This window comes from Electrophorus electricus, chromosome 12, assembly GCF_013358815.1.
Source record: "Electrophorus electricus isolate fEleEle1 chromosome 12, fEleEle1.pri, whole genome shotgun sequence".
Lineage (NCBI taxonomy): Eukaryota > Metazoa > Chordata > Actinopteri > Gymnotiformes > Gymnotidae > Electrophorus > Electrophorus electricus.
In genome coordinates, this window is record NC_049546.1 from 2,554,713 (window position 1) to 2,572,159 (window position 17,447).

The window sequence follows — 17,447 nt, forward strand, 5'->3', positions numbered from 1 at the left end:
GAGGGCAAAGTTCAAGTTTGTGGCGAAAAGGTTAACCCAAAAGCTTCTTTCAAAAGATTTATGAACAAATGAACTGCAGTCTAAAACGGCCAGATTAGCTAGCCGGAAAGGATCCGTGGATCCCCGAGAAGTGCCTCGAATTATAATTGCACATACGATAAACGACAGGTAAATATTTACAATGGCGAATCTAGATCCACCGCCAGGGCAATCAGGAAATACAAACATGCCGTAGACGTGTAGCCCGGTCAGGCCGTTCACGATGACTATTACTGCCTGCTACAGTTATTTAAAAGAAGACAGACAATAGCTAACGAATTTACTGGGCTTCTTTGAAAGTCAGATAACATAATACATGCTAAATCAGATTAGACCTTTTCAGATTTTTCTCTACAGCTGCTAAGGTTGTTTGCTAACACATTTATTGCCCGTCAGTAAAGACCTGGCTGAGCTAACAGCTGTCCTCACCTTACCCCCCCCCCCCCCCCCAGGTGAGGCGAGGGCTCAGGTAAGGGTGAGGGCAGCAGGTGTGGAGGATGGTCGCAGCGCAGCACGTAGCTGCCCCTCGCTGATCTGCCCATGCCCCAGCGAACATCACTATGGCGCGCAGAACCTCATCCCAGAGCAAGGTGACCATCTCTGTGGACGAGTACAGCTCCAACCCCACCCAGGCCTTCACTCACTACAACATCAACCAGAGTCGCTTCCAGCCCCCCCATGTGCACATGTGAGTGCCGCCCTCGAGCCTGTAAGGGCTGCTCTGAATCTGCTCTTCTAATTGGCTGATTGGCTCGATTGATTGAATGGACGCTTTAGAGTGGACATCTGTTGGCTTCTGGGTCCTGGTGGTCTCAGGTTCTTGCTGGTTTGTATGTGATTTTTGTAAAAATTAATCAGATGGATTTTTTGCTTGCTTGTGGCCCACCTTTGTTATCTTTTAAATGTTGTGCAATGCAGAGGGATCTAGATGTGAAAATGGGAGTCAGATGTTTAGCACTCATCTATTACCTGAGGAACTGAAGTATTTCTGACTTTCAAACCTTACATCTGATCCGACCTGTGGTTTCATATGTCTGGGTTAAACCGGTTTCCCAAAAACAGATGAAGACTTGTACAAAAGGTCTAACCTGAAGGGGTTAAACGTAGCCATGAAACCCCTTTAAACACGTATTTTTTAAGTGACCATAGCTGGCGATTATTTGTAAAATGCATCACACCTACATCTTTGTACAGCACTAGAACCTGAAAGGTTGGGTTTCGTCTCTTGTACCCATTGTCTGCTGAAACGATAATGAAGATGTTAGGGTCTGTGCAGTGTAAGGCTGCCTTCATGTTCCTGTACTTATTAACCAGTGGAGGGTCAAAGGTTAGTTCAGTTGATTAGCCCTTTAACAATGGCTCTTTGACCTGCGGGGCAGAGCTCAGCTTTTGGTGAGGTGGCTATTGACTGACGCTGATGATGCCTTAACAAGGGCTGTTGGGACTGAGAAGAATAGTGACTGCTGATTGGATCAGAACCAAACCCCCCCCCCCCCCCCCGGCATCCAATAGGCCCGGAGACCACACAATTAAAGGCTCTGGAGAAAAGGGGACATGGAGAGACGTCCGTGGTGTGGCGTTATGGCTGAAGCAGGGAAACGTGGATAATGGATTTTTAGCCCACAGCAACTTGGCCAATTTTGGTTAAAAAAAAATCCCTGTAAATATATTTTAAAAACAGATTTCCAGAAGATATTAGGGAGGGGATGCAGAACAGGTTTGGCATGAATGCTCCGTAAATGTACTGGCTACAGGACCACAAGACTATACCATGTAGCATCACTTTACAGGATAGCACGTATGTTATCAGAATAAGAGTATATAGACTCTACCATGTAGCATCACTTTACAGGATAGCACGTATGTTGTCAGAATAAGAGTATATAGGATGGAACTTTGAGATGTGGAATGTTCCTGTCCACACAGAGACATCAGACTCCACATGTCATAAACTTAAATAATGTCCATAGTCTTTTGAAAACAGCCTGACCTGTGCACAGCTTCTGCATTGGTTTGTTCAACTGTGTGTGTGTGTGTGTGTGTGTGTGTGTGTGTGTGTATGTGCGTGTGTGTGTGTGTGTGTTTGAGAGACAGAGAATACTCTTTCCCATAAAGATGCTGTAATTTGAGAAGCCATAGTCAGCCTTAGCTGAATCAGAGGCCTCTGTGTTATTGCTGGGCCTGCAAAATTCACTTTTGAACTTTAGTCACAGAGTATGTGTCTTAAAGGTCTGAGTGGTTTGGTAGTGTTTTGTGATGTATGTAGTCTCTGTGGGCTAACAGAGGTTCTATGGTGAAAGTGGTTTTCATTGCATATGTACAACATTTTTCATGCTTTTAAAACTGCTGATTGTGAGGCTTTGAATGGAAACACTAACCCGTCTCAGCCCGTGTAGAAGGTTTTTAGAGGCAATACAGGTTTTAAAGCAAATGATATGGGTAATATGACTACTGATTCAAAAAGGACGTGTAGAACAATTAGACTTGTAAAGGTCTGGTGAAGATTTCGAGTTTATCAATTATGAAGGTGTGTTGCAAAAAACAGTGTTGTATACTTCATAGTGTGTAACGTGCTTAACCAATGAGAATGAAGGCTCCTCCCTGTATCACTCCTCTACAGGGTGGAGCCCATTCCATACGATGCCCCCAAGCCAGCGGGTCACACGCGCTTTGTGTGTGTCTCGGACACGCACTCGAGGACAGACAGCATCCAGATGCCATATGGTGATGTCCTGCTCCACACCGGCGACTTCACCGAGCTGGGTCTGCCGTCTGAGGTGAAGAAATTTAACGACTGGTTAGGTGAGCATGTGGTGATCACGCCCCTGTACCGCCTCGTGTACACTTTCCAAAACAGTGCATGTACTTGAAAAGTCCAGAATTGAGGCTTTTAACGGTTCAATACAAGGTGCACATTAGTCTGGGTGGGGAACGACACTGGCAGCCTTTTGACAGCTGTTCATTAGAGAACAGAGATAGGGACGAATGTAGCAGGAACTGTAGAAAGAACCTCTCTCAGTACTCGACGCTACTTCTTTTTGCATATTGATATTAAGTTGAATAAAAACAACTTGAGTAAATGTCTTTGTGTTCAGCAGTTCAGTTTCATATTGTGATTAAGCTCGTGTCTAAAGATACTGAAGCATCAATGTTCGGGCAGTGATTTCACAGGGCATGTTGGGTATTAGATCCATGCCCGTCATACCGAGGAGCTTTTTTGTTGTAATTATGACGCTGTATTTAACTGACCCTCAGTTGTTCAAATCAAATTAAATTAAAGCTGGAAAATTTTGAATGTTGTACAATGAATAAATTAGTTCATACAAGTTCCTTTTGGGTTTCAGAGGTAAAAAGAAGGTTTGGTTGGAGAAGATAATCACACTTCCTTCCTCAAAAATGATGTTCTGTGCTAGGAACAGTTAGAGGTGGGAGAAGAGACAGTTGTTTAAAATCATCCGTTTCCAGTCATACACTTAAATCATTCTGTGGAATGATGTGTGTAAACAAATCCCCCTTGTTTCAAGGTTTGCTTGATTTTCTCCAGAATCTTGCCTGCCATCTTTGGGTTAGTGTGATCAGCATGTTCACAGCGTAGACGTTATACTTCCCCGCTCTCAGTACAGTTTGTAACCCCTGAATTGATAAATCACATATATCTGCCGGTGCCTCATGTCATAACACATTTATACAGTACTACCATTCTGTTGTAACTACATTTACATTTACGGCACTTAGCAGATGCTTTATACAATTTGACGCTTTTGAATACAATTTGAGCACTTGAGGGTTAAGGGCCTTGTTCAGGGGCCAAACTTGGTGGTGGTGGGGCTTGAACTGGCAACCTTCAGATTACTAGTCTAATACCCTAATGCTGAACTGTTTGTGTGTTGGGTTCGTAACGCTTTGCTCTGACCACCTGCAGGCGGTCTCCCCTACGAGTACAAAGTAATTATTGCGGGGAACCATGAGCTGACCTTCGACAAGGACTTCATGGCTGAACTGGTCAAGCAGGACTACTATCGCTTCCCCTCTGTGTCAAAGCTGCGTCCTGAGGACTTTGATAATGTTCAGTCACTTCTCACAAACTGCATGTACCTACAGGACACCGAAGTCATGGTCAAAGGGTTCAGGATATACGGGACCCCCTGGTGAGTTGCATGCTCAGGTCTTCTACCTGCTTCTGTAATGTTGGTCACTCATGTACAAGCCCACTGCCTGTGGAAGTTCCACCTCGAACCCAGTGTGCGCTGGAATGTCAGCTCCACTGGTGGGATCATATTCAATGGGAGAAACATAACAACTCAGTTCTTCTGTTGAGTCTGTGTTTATTTGCTGTTGCTTAGATGGTGATGGACAAGTAAAAACATTTCAGCTTGTGACACTTTTGTCAAGGACACTTCATCATTAAGAGGCAGGATGTTTGTCCTGGGTCCCACCTCCTAGAGAAATGATGCAATTGTGCTGATCTAGTAAATGAGTTTTTATCTGGCTGGTTCTGAAATGATCTGACAAGCACATCAGCCTTCTGGCTTCTAGCCTCTGAAATAATTTACATTTATGGCATTTAGCTGACGCTTTTTTATATAAAAAAAAAGAAAGAACAAAAGAAAAAGCTTTTGACTTTAAATGAATGAAATGATTTTTATTTCTAATGATTAGTTTGTACAGTAAGACCTGCCCTCCAAGTGAGGCCCTGCCCCAGTCACTAGGCCAGTTAAGCACAGAGAACCCACCCCACACTCTGCTGGCTCTTAGCTATGTTTGAAGAAGGCTAAAATAAGACTGGCTGTTGCGGTTGGCTTTGAAGGAGCTGAGCAGAGCTCAGCACAGTTGTGTGGGAAGCAAGGGGACGCGTGCCTTTGTGCCACTTCATTAACATATACAGCATTGCCATTGAGTTATTGAGATTTTAATGCTACAACTTGAGTATTTCATGTTTGACTGACGGTGGTTGCTGGAATTCTGTATGGACCTGGCATACTGTAAGGTCTCTATAGAATCAGTCACAGACCATACATATATAAGCGTGACACACACACACACACAATTGACAGTTCCCTCACCACACCCCCGCAAACTTCAATTACACACTTGTCTATCTGAGCACACTATCGTTTTGAGACCATTAACCCTTGCCTGCCATGCCTGATGGGTCCCCTAGAGAGCCCGTGAAGCTAAGGAAGACTTAAAGGGGCGAAGAGATGACAGCAGGCTTTACTCAGGATCACACCATGGTGACAGAATAATAGCCTGTGCTATAATTTAACACGTCTCGCCATGGCCGTAGAAGTTCAGAGCTGAATACTGGAATTAAAATGGGAGGCGACATGAAAATTGAAGTGATCTCTTGTAATCTGTTTTATAACAAAATGGCTTTACAATAAGAGTGCAATTCTTTTTTTTCCCCCATGATTTAAAATTTCATCTTGTTGTGAAGTTTTTCGAGGTTCTATAGTCGTCGTGACCTTGCTGAGTTTTTTTTTATTATTGTTTTTTTTATGGTTCTTGAATCCATATGTTCCTGGAACTGGAGCCATCATGAATGTTCTTTTATGCAAGTCTCTAGCAAGTTCTCTTTAATAAAAGCCCTCTGGGAAGGAGCGAGCGAGCGTGTGCTGTGTAGGAGCCGAACTTGCAAGCGGAGCGAAAGGGCCGCCGCGGAATCCCAAATATCGGGCTTCCCTTCGGTCCTGAGGAAATGAGATTCTTGGTCAGGAGTGTGGACAGGTCGCTCATGTGAGGTCAGGGGGTGGGGGGTGCTCATGCTTTTCCCAGCCTCTCGCGCAGGAAATGGCCTTTGTTCCAGAACATCCCGGCCCTTTGTAGGGAGCACGGCTCAGACATTTGCCCGACCCTGGCGTTCCCTACTGAGGGCACACTCGCAGTGAGCCATGCCGACCTCTGTGACCCTGAGCCTCTGAGAGTGCAGAGGTTACTTCCACTGTGCTATTCTTCTTGGCACAAAGAGCACAGCCAGGCCTGCGTCTCCCAGCCACGCCGGCTACAGGCTGGGGTCAGCGGTAACACATGCTCCGCTCTTGTTTTAAAATCTTTGTTTACTCGTTTCCTTACTGTCAGTTGCTGACCCAGATTGGCTTGGTTATGCTGATAAGTCAAACAACATTCTAAAAATTTTAAAACATCTCACAACATTCCAACAAATAAGGACACGGCTTTTTTCAACATCTAAGACTTGTAAAGTGGCAGTATTGATACTGAGGACTAAGGACAATCTCCTTAACATTATAGTAGTTATATAGTAGTATATCCTCATAAGGGATATATCCCTTATATGCATATACGTGTGTGTGTGTGTGTGTGTGTGTGTGTGTGTGTGTGTGTGAGTGTGTGTGTGTGTGTGTGTGTGTGTGTGTGTGTGTGTGTGTGTGTGAGTGTGTGTGAGTGTGTGTGTGTGAGTGTGTGTGTGTGTGTGTGTGAGTGTGTGTGTGTGAGTGTGTGTGTGTGTGTATGTGTGTGTGTGAGTGTGAGTGTGTGTGTGTGTGTGTGTATGTGTGTGTGTGTATGTGTGAGTGTGTGTGTGTGAGTGTGTGAGTGTGTGTGTGAGTGTGTGTGTGAGTGTGTGTGAGTGTGTGTGTGTGTGTGTGAGTGTGTGTGTGTGTGTGTATGTGTGTGTGTGAGTGTGAGTGTGTGTGTGTGTGTGTGTGTGTGTGTGAGTGTGTGAGTGTGTGTGTGAGTGAGTGTGTGTGAGTGTGAGTGTGTGTGTGTGTGTGTGTGTGTGTGTGTGTGTGTGTGTGATGGTTACTGCAAGCAGCCACGTTCAGCTCGATTGAGGAAAAAGGCGACTTCGGCCAAGCCAAGCCGTCCACTGGCTTTTGAAAATCAAAGACTTTTCCCTTAATCCTCTTAGGGGTGCAGACACCAGTCATGTGACCTGAGTTCACACTGGGCAAGTGCTTATAAAGCCAAACCACAAGAGAGATGTGGTAGGGGGCATACCTTAGTGTTGCCATGGAAACCATAGAACAGCTTTGTTCCCCGGGGCTAATGTATATTACCGTAAGTAAGCATGCATGCGAAAGGTTTGGCATAACAGCAGCGACAAATGACTCGCGTCCACTTTGAGCAGCTGCCTAGTTTCTTCAGTGTGCAGAAAAGAGGAAAAAGGTCACACCTATTTCATTATCATATTATTACCATTACTGCTGGTGGTTTGGAATGTTTTTCGATATGGTTTTAGCATAGCTGAGTTGGCACGTTATTCGTGGGTACACACCCAGGTTATACCACCCTCACCCATGAATCCATTCCCACTCTTGCTCTGTCTGCTAGAGGAGGTTAGGCTGTCACCCAACTCCATCTCTCTCACATACTATAATGCTTCACTGCTAATTTCACATATTGACTGTTAATCGGCTGTTGTCTCACTGACGGCAGTGTGGTTTCTGTGTCGGACAGACAGCTGACAGTTATGAGCAGATCAAATGTTCCTGGATCAGTGAGTGGGGAAATTTTTCTCTCTCTCTCTCATATATAAAATTTCTCACCTAAATTTAAAATTTAAGAAAAATGTAGTTAGACAGGGACACACGCACACAGAGGTAACACTGAGCATTCTTGAAATCTCTAATGGCTTTGCTGCGGAACATCCCTTCACTATCCCTTGACTAGAAACACTCATTAGGTTAAAACCCCAAGCACCGTAGGCAGGGAGGGGGCAGGTGAGGACCGGAGAGACTGGGGCCGAGTTAAATACGAGCTTCCTTTAAACTCACCCTGGATGGCCGCGGCGAATTATCTTTACGGCATTTAGTTGACGCTTTTATCCAAAGCAACTTACAATTATGACTGAATACAACTTGCTCAGGGGCCCAACAGTGGCGGGACTTGAACTGGCAACCTTTCAATTACTGGCCAAGTATGTTATCCACTGTGCTACCGCTGCGCTAGCTCAGATTACGTAACCTCATCTCCAGTTCAGCAAGCTGTAGTTCCATGACAGGTGTTCAGATATATGAACATCACTGTGGGAAGGTTCCAGATACATTATCCCCACCAGGTTCCAGATACACAAGCCACACTGGGCGAAGGTTCCAGATACATGAGCCACACTGAGGGAAGGTTCCAGATACACACGCTTCTCTGTAGAAAGATAAATGAAGGTTCCAGATAAATGATGTCTACAATGGGAAGGTTCCCAGCCTGTAGGCCAGTGGGACCTGATGTCAGCGGCAGTAGGTTGATATGGTTTTGGTTTAAGAGGCACATGTACATGCAGTTCTATCATAACGTCTTTCTTCTAAGCGCTTTTGCACCATTGAGTGGCTATAGAGTGGTCTGTATGCTGCCTGAGGTTGATTTAACATTTTGTTTTGAGGGCCTAGGTTTGCAGACATTCAAACCCTTTTCTCCCATATACTCTCTACTGTGTAGTTTGTGTAATGTTTTATATAAATGCAAGGAAAATATTGTATTATAATGTACATGGAACATAAGATTAGCATGTGCACTAATTTGAGTAGCAGTTTTCTCCAGACCACTGGGAGTCGCCAACCACAGTGCTGTGGTTGTGAATTCTAACTCTTGGCCCTTGTCAGTTTTAATTCCCCTCTCACTGTGGGCGAGGCTTCTGGCTGAGTGAGTGGCAGTGCTGATTTTCAGACCATACAGTATTACCTGGATTAGCCGACCTATCCTTGTCGAGTGTTCCCTCCTTCTTGATAGCCCTATTCCCCCCCCCAGCGAACCACAGACACATACGTTTGCATTTAGCGTGGCATTGTATGGGCCTGTTTGCAAAGGAGTCAGTATTGCGCTTCGGTCCTGAAGGAACAGTACAGCAACCAACGCTGCTGTGTTTTGTACATTGTACCTGCTGTTGACTCAGATCACTAGGTATGTACAGAGAAGTGGGCTACTTTCCTGCATAGAAATACCATAGGCGGGAAATCACAGGGCCCACCTCTCTCTCTCTCTCTCTCTCTCTCTCTCTCTCTGTCCCTCCCTCCTTTGCCATGGGTGGATAAATATTTCACTGATTTGTGTGTGTGTGTCAGGAGACTGAAGGCAACAGCACATTTTTGCTTCATAAATAACCTGGAGGGGCCATCATCCTGTTCCACACACACTGTCCTTGTGTGCGTGTGTGTGCGTGTGTGTGTGTGTGGTAGTTGTTGTTGTGTATGTTATGTCTAGGTCAGTTAGAGTTCACCACTGTGAAGTGCTGAGGTAGCCAAAACACACACACTGCATGCAGTTTTGCCTTGATTGTCTTATCATTACGAGTATGTTTGAGAAATTCAGAATAAATGAAAGGAATCTTTGAAAGGTATTTAATTTTAATTAAAGATATTTCATTCCTATTCATAATGTTACTGTGTCGATAATTAGTGCACCGGTGTCGACTTACCGCTTCGCTAAATTCGCCCGGATGATTAACTAACCACAGTCGTGGTGAAGCTGAAAACGGCCAGTTGCGTAAAAACGCAATGCCGTTGCAACTTTCTCCAAAACAGGACTTCACTACCCTAAAACTCATGGCAGTACACAAAATGTGTAACTGTCATCGGTCTGTATTTTTTCGGAGGGGTGTTCTGTTATGAATCGCTCCTACAGATGAGGACAACATGCGGCATGCAAATATGCAAACGGTAAAAATACGCCATTAGGAATGAGGGATATTGATAGCGCGGCTCGGTTTGACGTTAACGGGACGTTCAATCTGAAGGCAGCTTTTGTGAAGTTGACCCTTTTGTTTTCAAAACGTTAGCGCGTGAATGCATGCTTTCCTACCGCAACGCTGTTTCGCCTGCACATTTAGTTCTCTCCTGTCCATCATTGCCACGCACGCCGCACAGCTCTTAACAGGGGAAGGTTTGGGCTAGTTGTGGATCAGATAAAGGCCGTTTGGGTTTATGGACTTCACAAAGAGCATCTGCGCCTGATTCTCTTTGTGGTGTGTGTGTGTATTGCTGTATTTTCAGAGTATCTTTTGTTCTCACAATTTTAACATGCATTTGTTTTGTTTTTTTTCTTCAGAAACTTTAAATACCAAATGAAATAATAGTAACCCAATTAAAGTAAAAAACTATTACATTTTAGCTTTATGTAGAGGGATGTGTTCACGCATGTAACCTGGTCTCTCCTTTTGTGTGTGTGTGTGTGTGTGTGTGGGGGGGTGTTCGCACCTGTTTCTCTCTGTGTGTCTTCTTTATGGTAGCTTAATGACAGGCCCAATTGATGAAGCAGAGCAGGGCTTTGGTTCGAGGTTTGTAGGGAGCGCTAGATGAATGGGGAGCGTGTGTGTGCGCGCGTGCGTGCGCGTGTTTGCGCGCGTGCGTGTGTGTGTGTGTGCGTGCGTGCGTATGCATGCGTGTGTGTGCATGTGCGCGCGTGTGTGTGTATGGCTGAAGGATTGCACCCCAGAGTATCGGCTCAGTGAGGCATGGTGCAGAGGAGCTACTCTCCTTTATTTACCCCTAGATCAATCACCCCTAGACTACGCGCGCGCACACACACACACACACACACACACACACACACACACACACACACACACAAACTTTCACATTTGTCATACACATGCACACACTTACACCACATACACAACATAGATGCACACACTACACTATAAACACAAGCGCATGCATGCACACACATCGGTATTCACTTACACTGTACGTACGGCTGCACACACAATCACATTCTGGGGGGCGGGGTGTTGGAATGGTTTGTGTGATGTAGCTAAATATTTATATGCAATAACAAACCCTAATTTCTTGACCACTTTAGTGTTTTTATGAGAAACCTGCACTTCGTGTTAGGAGTTTTTTTTCCCTTATGGAGTTTAGCCAAAGAACCCACTATATCAGAATGCAAAATACTTTCCTATCATTGTCGAGAAATTTGGTCTCAAGAAATTATAACAATGAAGTATGTTTACACACAGACGTGCAAACAATCTCTCTCAGACTCCACACACACACACACACACACACACACACACACACACACACCTTTTCCTATGGAATAATTTTACTGAGGTAATGTGGGAATGTGTGATGTGGACTATGCCTTGTATCATAATAGTTTGTCAGTAATTATGATCCTCTCCCATTATTAACAACAGCTCCAGAAGGACCTGATAACAGGAGAGATTAAGTAGAGTTACTACACTAATCTGAGCTTTGACACCACTGATGCAGTATATAGCCAAAAGTATGTGGACACCTGACATCACATGTAGATTAGTTCGTTGGACATCCCCTTCCAAAACCAGAGGCATTAATATGGATTTCCATGTTAATACAGTCTCCACTCTTCTGGAGTGTGTTTGAGGGGAAATTCATGCCCATTCAGTAAAAAGAGCATTTGTGAGGTCAGGCACGGATGTTGGACCAGAAGGCCTGGCTCATTTTCGATGTTCCAATTCATCCCAAAGGTTTTCTGTGGGTTGAGGTCAGGTCTTGGCACTGTGGAGTCCAGTAGGAAGTGTTCTCCTGGTACCAACCAAAACTGCCAGTTGCACCATTATTATTCAGCCATTCCAGAGAACACGTTTCCACTGCTCCGACGTCCAGTGTTGGCGTGCTTTACACCGCTCTGGCTGACGACGGGCGTAGTTTATAGTGATAGTAGGCAATGGAAACCTGTTTCCTGGAGCTCCTGACGCTCAGGTCTTGTGCTGATGCAGCATCCTGTCGCACACGATGCACCAGAGCTGATTTTCATACTCTACACGTCCCAGCAGTCAACGGCCTCGGCACCGTGGTTCCTGGATGCTTTGATTCTACAATAACAGCACTCGCAGTTGACCAGTGTCGATCTAGCAGGGCGGAGATTTCACAAACTGACCCGTGCCAAACTGACCCGTGCCAACGGTCGCTGAGCTCTTCAGTGCAACCAAATCAACTGTAATTGTTTGTCACTGGAGTCTGTATGGCTGTGGGCTTGATTTTACACACCTGTCAGAAACCTTTGGCCCTAAAGTGTACTTTTCACTTTTAAAAGCTGAGCAACCATTGTCCAGCAGCACTGAGATACTGTAGACTAGACAAGTGCGCAGAACTGGGTTCTGTGTGTTAGTTTTGCATCACACACCAAAGGACGTTTAGGTAGCTTGGATGACAGCGGTATCACACAGAGTACTGTCTAAGCCTTTTGATGTTGTGACGTATTGCTCGTCCACCGCTCAGGGTGGAGATCAGTGGGCGGAGCCGAGTGGAGGAGACAGAGCCCCCGCTGAACCGCTGCGAGCTACAGAGACACTGGCCGACACACGTGGATGTTGTGATGGATTCTATCCTTTCTTTTCTCCTCCAGGTTGTATTTATAGCTTTCATCTGCCTCGCGCGTGTGGGGCTACGTGTCCCACGGTAACCGCTGGTAGAGAGGGTGCCGGACTGACGCTGCATCTGAAAGCAGACATACACGGTCTGGTTGCAGGTTTTTCTATGAGTTACAGGCCCGGTTGTCTAGACGGTGAACTAGTTTCTCTGGTCTTCGCTAGCGGTGCTCTTTTGTCTCTGTTCTACACCTACAGTGTTGAACATTGTGACCTGTAGGATAATCTGCAAATCTTGCACAGCTCGGGTGGCCTGAGCAGAATCACACTGGAAGTGAAATCTGGTTCTGTGTTTTGTGCACATGGAATCTAATTAAATAAACAAATTTCTGGGGAGAAAAAAGTACACTAAACAAACAAACAAATAAATAAATAAATAGGCCAGTAGTGCTTTAGTAATTATGCAAATGTATTTGTTTTTTGTCTTGTATTCTGCCTTCTGTTTGATTGTTTATTTTTGTTTTTTTCGAAGGTTTGATGTGTAATCTTTGAGATTTAACCCTTTGAGGGTGTTCTTTTTTTTGTTCTCACCGATTGGCACTAGTTACTTTGACTGCAGCCTCTAACTTCCTTTTAATATAACTCAAGAGGAGGATGGAGAGAACAGGCGAGACACACACACACACCACAGTCCCTGGGCTCCTCATCTGCTTGTTCAGCGTAATTCAGTATCCAGGACTCTCGGAACAGAATGGAGGCAAAAACCTCTTTACTTCCTGACTCTCGTGTGCTGGGCTTCAGAACCGCCCACACTGTTAAGTCCTCGACGCGGTTTGAGAGCCCTGAACAGCGGAGCCCACGCGTGCCGAAGCGTTCTGGGCCGCAGCAGGTGTGTTGGCTACACCAGAGCAGAACGCGTCTGTTAACCTCCAGCACAATACTGATATACTAGGCTGCAGTTTGTAAATGACCCTGCTAACAAATCATTAAGTTTTCTGCAGTATGCCCCGAGCTTCCTTGCCAATGCCCTTGTGTGTCTTCTGAGAGTTTTAATAAAGGCATTCATATTATTCAATATAAATATAAATAAATAAATGATTTAACCATACCGCATTGCTTCAGCCATATGAATCCATTATTTCTAGCAACTGCAATTTGTAGAAATGCAATCGCAATACGATATTTTTGTCCATCTCACACAACCCGCTGCTGAGTCTGGATGTCGGCAGTATCACCCGCTGTTATGAAATCAGCTGTTTCTTTTGGCAGCATTTCAAATACCAGCCAGTCTTTTTTTTTTTTTTTTAGACCTATTATTTGGCTCTCTTGAACTCTACAGTCAAAAAGTTTTGTTAATTTGCTGTTTTTGCAGAGGCCTACAGAGTGGGGCTTGTTCAGAGTGAACTCCCTGGTTGTGAACTTTATACCTAGTTGTTGGGGTTTGGCTGGTGTAAGACATTTACTGTACGCTAGGAATGTTTACACACCACGTGGCCTCTAACAGGATTGGTGGTCAGCCTGGCTGTCAGAACGACGTCAGGCATGAGTGTGAGAGGCAGGCAGTGTGCTGGGAAGAACAGCACTCCTGTTTGCTCTCTCTCTCTCTCTCTCTTAATCCGCAGCTGTCACTCAGCGCCGCGTCCCGTGCGCCCGGCTCCTCTGTCGTTACCCCTGACCCTGTCATAACAGCTCATGGGTCCCGCCCTACCTGGGCGGGATGCCTGCTCCCTGTCTGAGTGGGATAAATGCAGGTCTGGCCTGGCTTGGTGCAGCCTGTCTGCAGTGCTGCTCTCCTGGGCAAATAAAGCTGGCGTTAAGCACCTCCGACGCCCACCCCCCTCCACCTCCTGCTGACAGCATGATCAATCCACATCCTCGGCAATGACTCCAGCTCCAGCGATGACCTCTGCTCAAGGGGCGCCACTCTGGAGATAACCTCTGCTCTGGGACGAGTCACTAGGGAATAGCTGTGGCCTTGTAATCTGGCCCTGCAGACAGCAGAGTTTTTATATAGCACTTTTCCTTTCATATGGTGTCTTATAGAGCTTTTTTCTGCTTGGTAGGTGTGTGTGGGTGTGCGGGGGTTAGACACAGGCCCGAGGAGCCACTGACTTGCGGTTTTCTTGAGTTCTTCCTCAACCATGGGGGCTTGAATGATGATCTGAGTAGTTAAACCATGCGTGTTTGAAAAGGAGACACACTAAACTCAGTTGAAGTGTTGACAACCCCTGGAAAAGGGTCATCTGTTAGTGGTATTTTGTGTGTGTGTGGTTGAATTTGACGTTCATAAAGTGTGTGTATTTTCCCCCAGGACTCCCTGGTTTAATGGATGGGGCTTTAACTTGCCTCGTGGTCAGTCTTTGCTGGACAAGTGGAACCAGATCCCAGAGGACATTGACATCTTGATGACTCATGGGCCTCCTCTGGGTAAGCGCTTCTGCAGGAATCTCACCGCTGATTCTGTAGTGACTTTTTTGATGAGCAGATGCCCTGGTTAGAGCAGCATATTGTGTTTAAATTTGTCTGTCAGGACTTTTTTTTTCCCTAATTCCTCTATTATTAAAAGTATATCTTTTTAAAGCATGTCACCAGATGATCCAAATGAAGTTCTTTGTTTACTTATAATACTTTGTAGGTTTAGGAAGTAAAGATTAATGTCAGGTTAAGATTAGGGTTGGGTTTAGTCTTTCTGTATCTATGTGACTCTCTTGCTTTTGCAGTAGTTGCAATGTAACGCTGGGTAATCTGAGAAGACAAAAGGAGATGGATATAGTAAACACTCCCCAGTAGCTACATTTCAGATCATGGACGCATTTGCAAGTAATAGACAGTAGCTGAAGGAGCTTTCATTCTTGCGTTTGAACAATTTTGGTTGTCCACTTTTCCTGTGGCTCTGGTGAGTGCTGGCGTTTGATGGGGAGAGATGTCAAGTGATGCTTTTCTGGAAGAACTCTCTAGCCCTGTTCTGTGGTCCTGGGAGAACTCTCTAATACTGCTCTTTATTGGCTACAGGGTTCAGGGACTGGGTGCCGAAGGAGCTCCAGAGAGTGGGCTGTGTAGAGTTACTCAACACGGTACAGAGACGGGTCCGGCCTAAGCTCCATGTCTACGGTGGGATCCATGAAGGTGAGTTACTTTTACTTTTCCCTTTTTAAAGGCTTGTTTTAAACAGACCCCAGATCATGGCTTCCATGTTCCACTTTGTCTGGCTTGGAAGGTTCCTGTCATAAAATGTCAGAAATGTTCTGGAGTGGTGGACCAGAACCAGTCCGACAAACACTCCAATTGTCCATTCCCTGGACAGAGTAAACCCAGTCTTGCTCATGTACCAATCCTAGTCCAAAGCTTGATCAGGTTCTGGGAACTGTGAAATTGTTTTGATGCACATCTGGTTGAACCCTACAGGTGTGTCTAGCCTGTGCTTACACCACCCATACACCTGGCTCTGTCCATAACCAATCAGCTGTTATGCGTCACCCCCACCCCTACACATAACTAGCCCCTAAAGGAAGGGCTACATTAGACCACCAGCACCTTCCGTTCAGCTATATCATCTCAACCATATTTTGACCCTGTTTTCTCTCTCTCTCTCTCTCTCCAGGGTATGGCCTAATGACAGATGGATATACCACATTTATCAACTCCTCAACATGTACAGTCAGTTTCCAGCCCACCAACCCTCCAATCATATTTGACCTTCCCAATCCAGGAAGCTCGTGAGAATCAGCCCACCCGCAAAAGGCCACTTTTTTTCTACTTTACACTTCTTAACTTTAACAGTCCTTTTGTACTGCTTGTATTTAAAAAAATTACCGCATGGATATGTAATATTTTTAAAGATTTAAGATCATGCCGTTTGAATAATTTTGATTTGCTGGAAAAGGGAAAAAACAAACGTGAATTCATATTTATGACCCCACTGGATGTGTTATCTTGTTACATTTCTTTCAGCCTGAAAACAAAGTGTATTATAAAGGAACCCTTGAGAGGCTCAGCAATGCTCGTGTGTGTTTGCACAGCACATTCTGGCGGGGTAAACACAGAGCAGGCTGTGCTATTTAAGGCCATTTCTTCCATCCTTTACAGTTTTAGAGCTGAACACTCCGTGGGTCGTTACTCGGAGGATTTGCGTTGCTAAAGTCCAGCCCAGTAAGCACACCCCTGGCTCTTCATGCTTTGGTATATTTATTGGTGCAATCAAACCAATTGCTTTTATCCTGTCAGGAGAATGCATCCTGTGTGTAGTTCGAGTCACGCGCCATCCTCAGAAATTTTATTCCCACTGTATATTCAGAGAGGATTGGGTGAAGTGACAAGGCCCTCAGCGGAAGTGATTTAGGTTTATGGAACATGGAGTTGTGGAGTTTGAATGGCTCTGTGCGTTATTCCTGCATGGCTTCTGTCCTGCCAAGGCAGTGCAGTGGCTATGGAATTACCATAGGGTCAGGAGTTTAGATCAGATGTTTGTTAAAAATCCCACTTCAAATTAAATTCTTAGACTCTTAACTTTCTTTCTGTCAAGTCAGACCTGGGTGTGAATTTGACCAGGAACTGGAAAAAAAAAAATGTCTGTGAATACATTTTGTCTTCAATTCCCATCTGGTGGACTTCCGTTGCCTTGTAATTAATGTGTTTGTTGTATTTTGCCCCATTTAAAATTACAATCTTGCTAGCATACACACAGGAAAAAAATATTTTATGGTCAGGATCTCACTGCTGCCATTGTAAATGCTGCATTTCCATGTTCATGGGTTTTTTTTTTTTTACTCATTGTGTCATTTACTCAACTTTATATGCAAATAAAACTGCGAGATTTGTAGCCGATGAGTCTGTCAGTGATTTTAGCCTGCAGGGAGAGCGAACCGCAGGGAGGCAGAGTGGTAGAAGAGAGTTAGACTCGTGCTGTGAATAACACAGTGCTCTCGCTACAGCTGGGGACATTCACAGCTGTTCTGGAAGCCCCGATTGATCCAGTTCATTAATTACCCGTCAGCGGTTGAAATTAATCGGCCCCGCCGACAGGGGTGGGATGCAGCCCCATGTTCTCCTGACGGCTGTCATTGATTGGGGAAAATTTGTCGTCGCAGGTTTCAGAGGTGGGTCACGTGTGGGGTGGCCTGGGTCTTGACCCCCATGCATCCGTGGTAATGCCAGGAGCTCGGGAGGA

At 45.2% G+C, this 17,447-nt stretch overlaps 1 protein-coding gene across 1 annotated transcript in view; it reads left to right on the forward strand.

Annotated features, from left to right (window-relative positions):
* Positions 1-17,099, forward strand: part of mpped2 (metallophosphoesterase domain containing 2b) — a 17,905-nt gene extending 806 nt beyond the window's left edge. The window contains exons 2-7 of the mRNA XM_027017196.2: positions 492-727; positions 2,660-2,841; positions 3,962-4,187; positions 14,592-14,707; positions 15,293-15,406; positions 15,882-17,099. Coding sequence (XP_026872997.1) covers positions 600-727; positions 2,660-2,841; positions 3,962-4,187; positions 14,592-14,707; positions 15,293-15,406; positions 15,882-16,000 — 885 coding nt within the window. The 5' untranslated portion in view covers positions 492-599 and the 3' untranslated portion in view covers positions 16,001-17,099. The remainder of the gene's footprint in view (positions 1-491; positions 728-2,659; positions 2,842-3,961; positions 4,188-14,591; positions 14,708-15,292; positions 15,407-15,881) is intronic.
* The last annotated feature ends 348 nt before the right edge of the window (positions 17,100-17,447 follow it).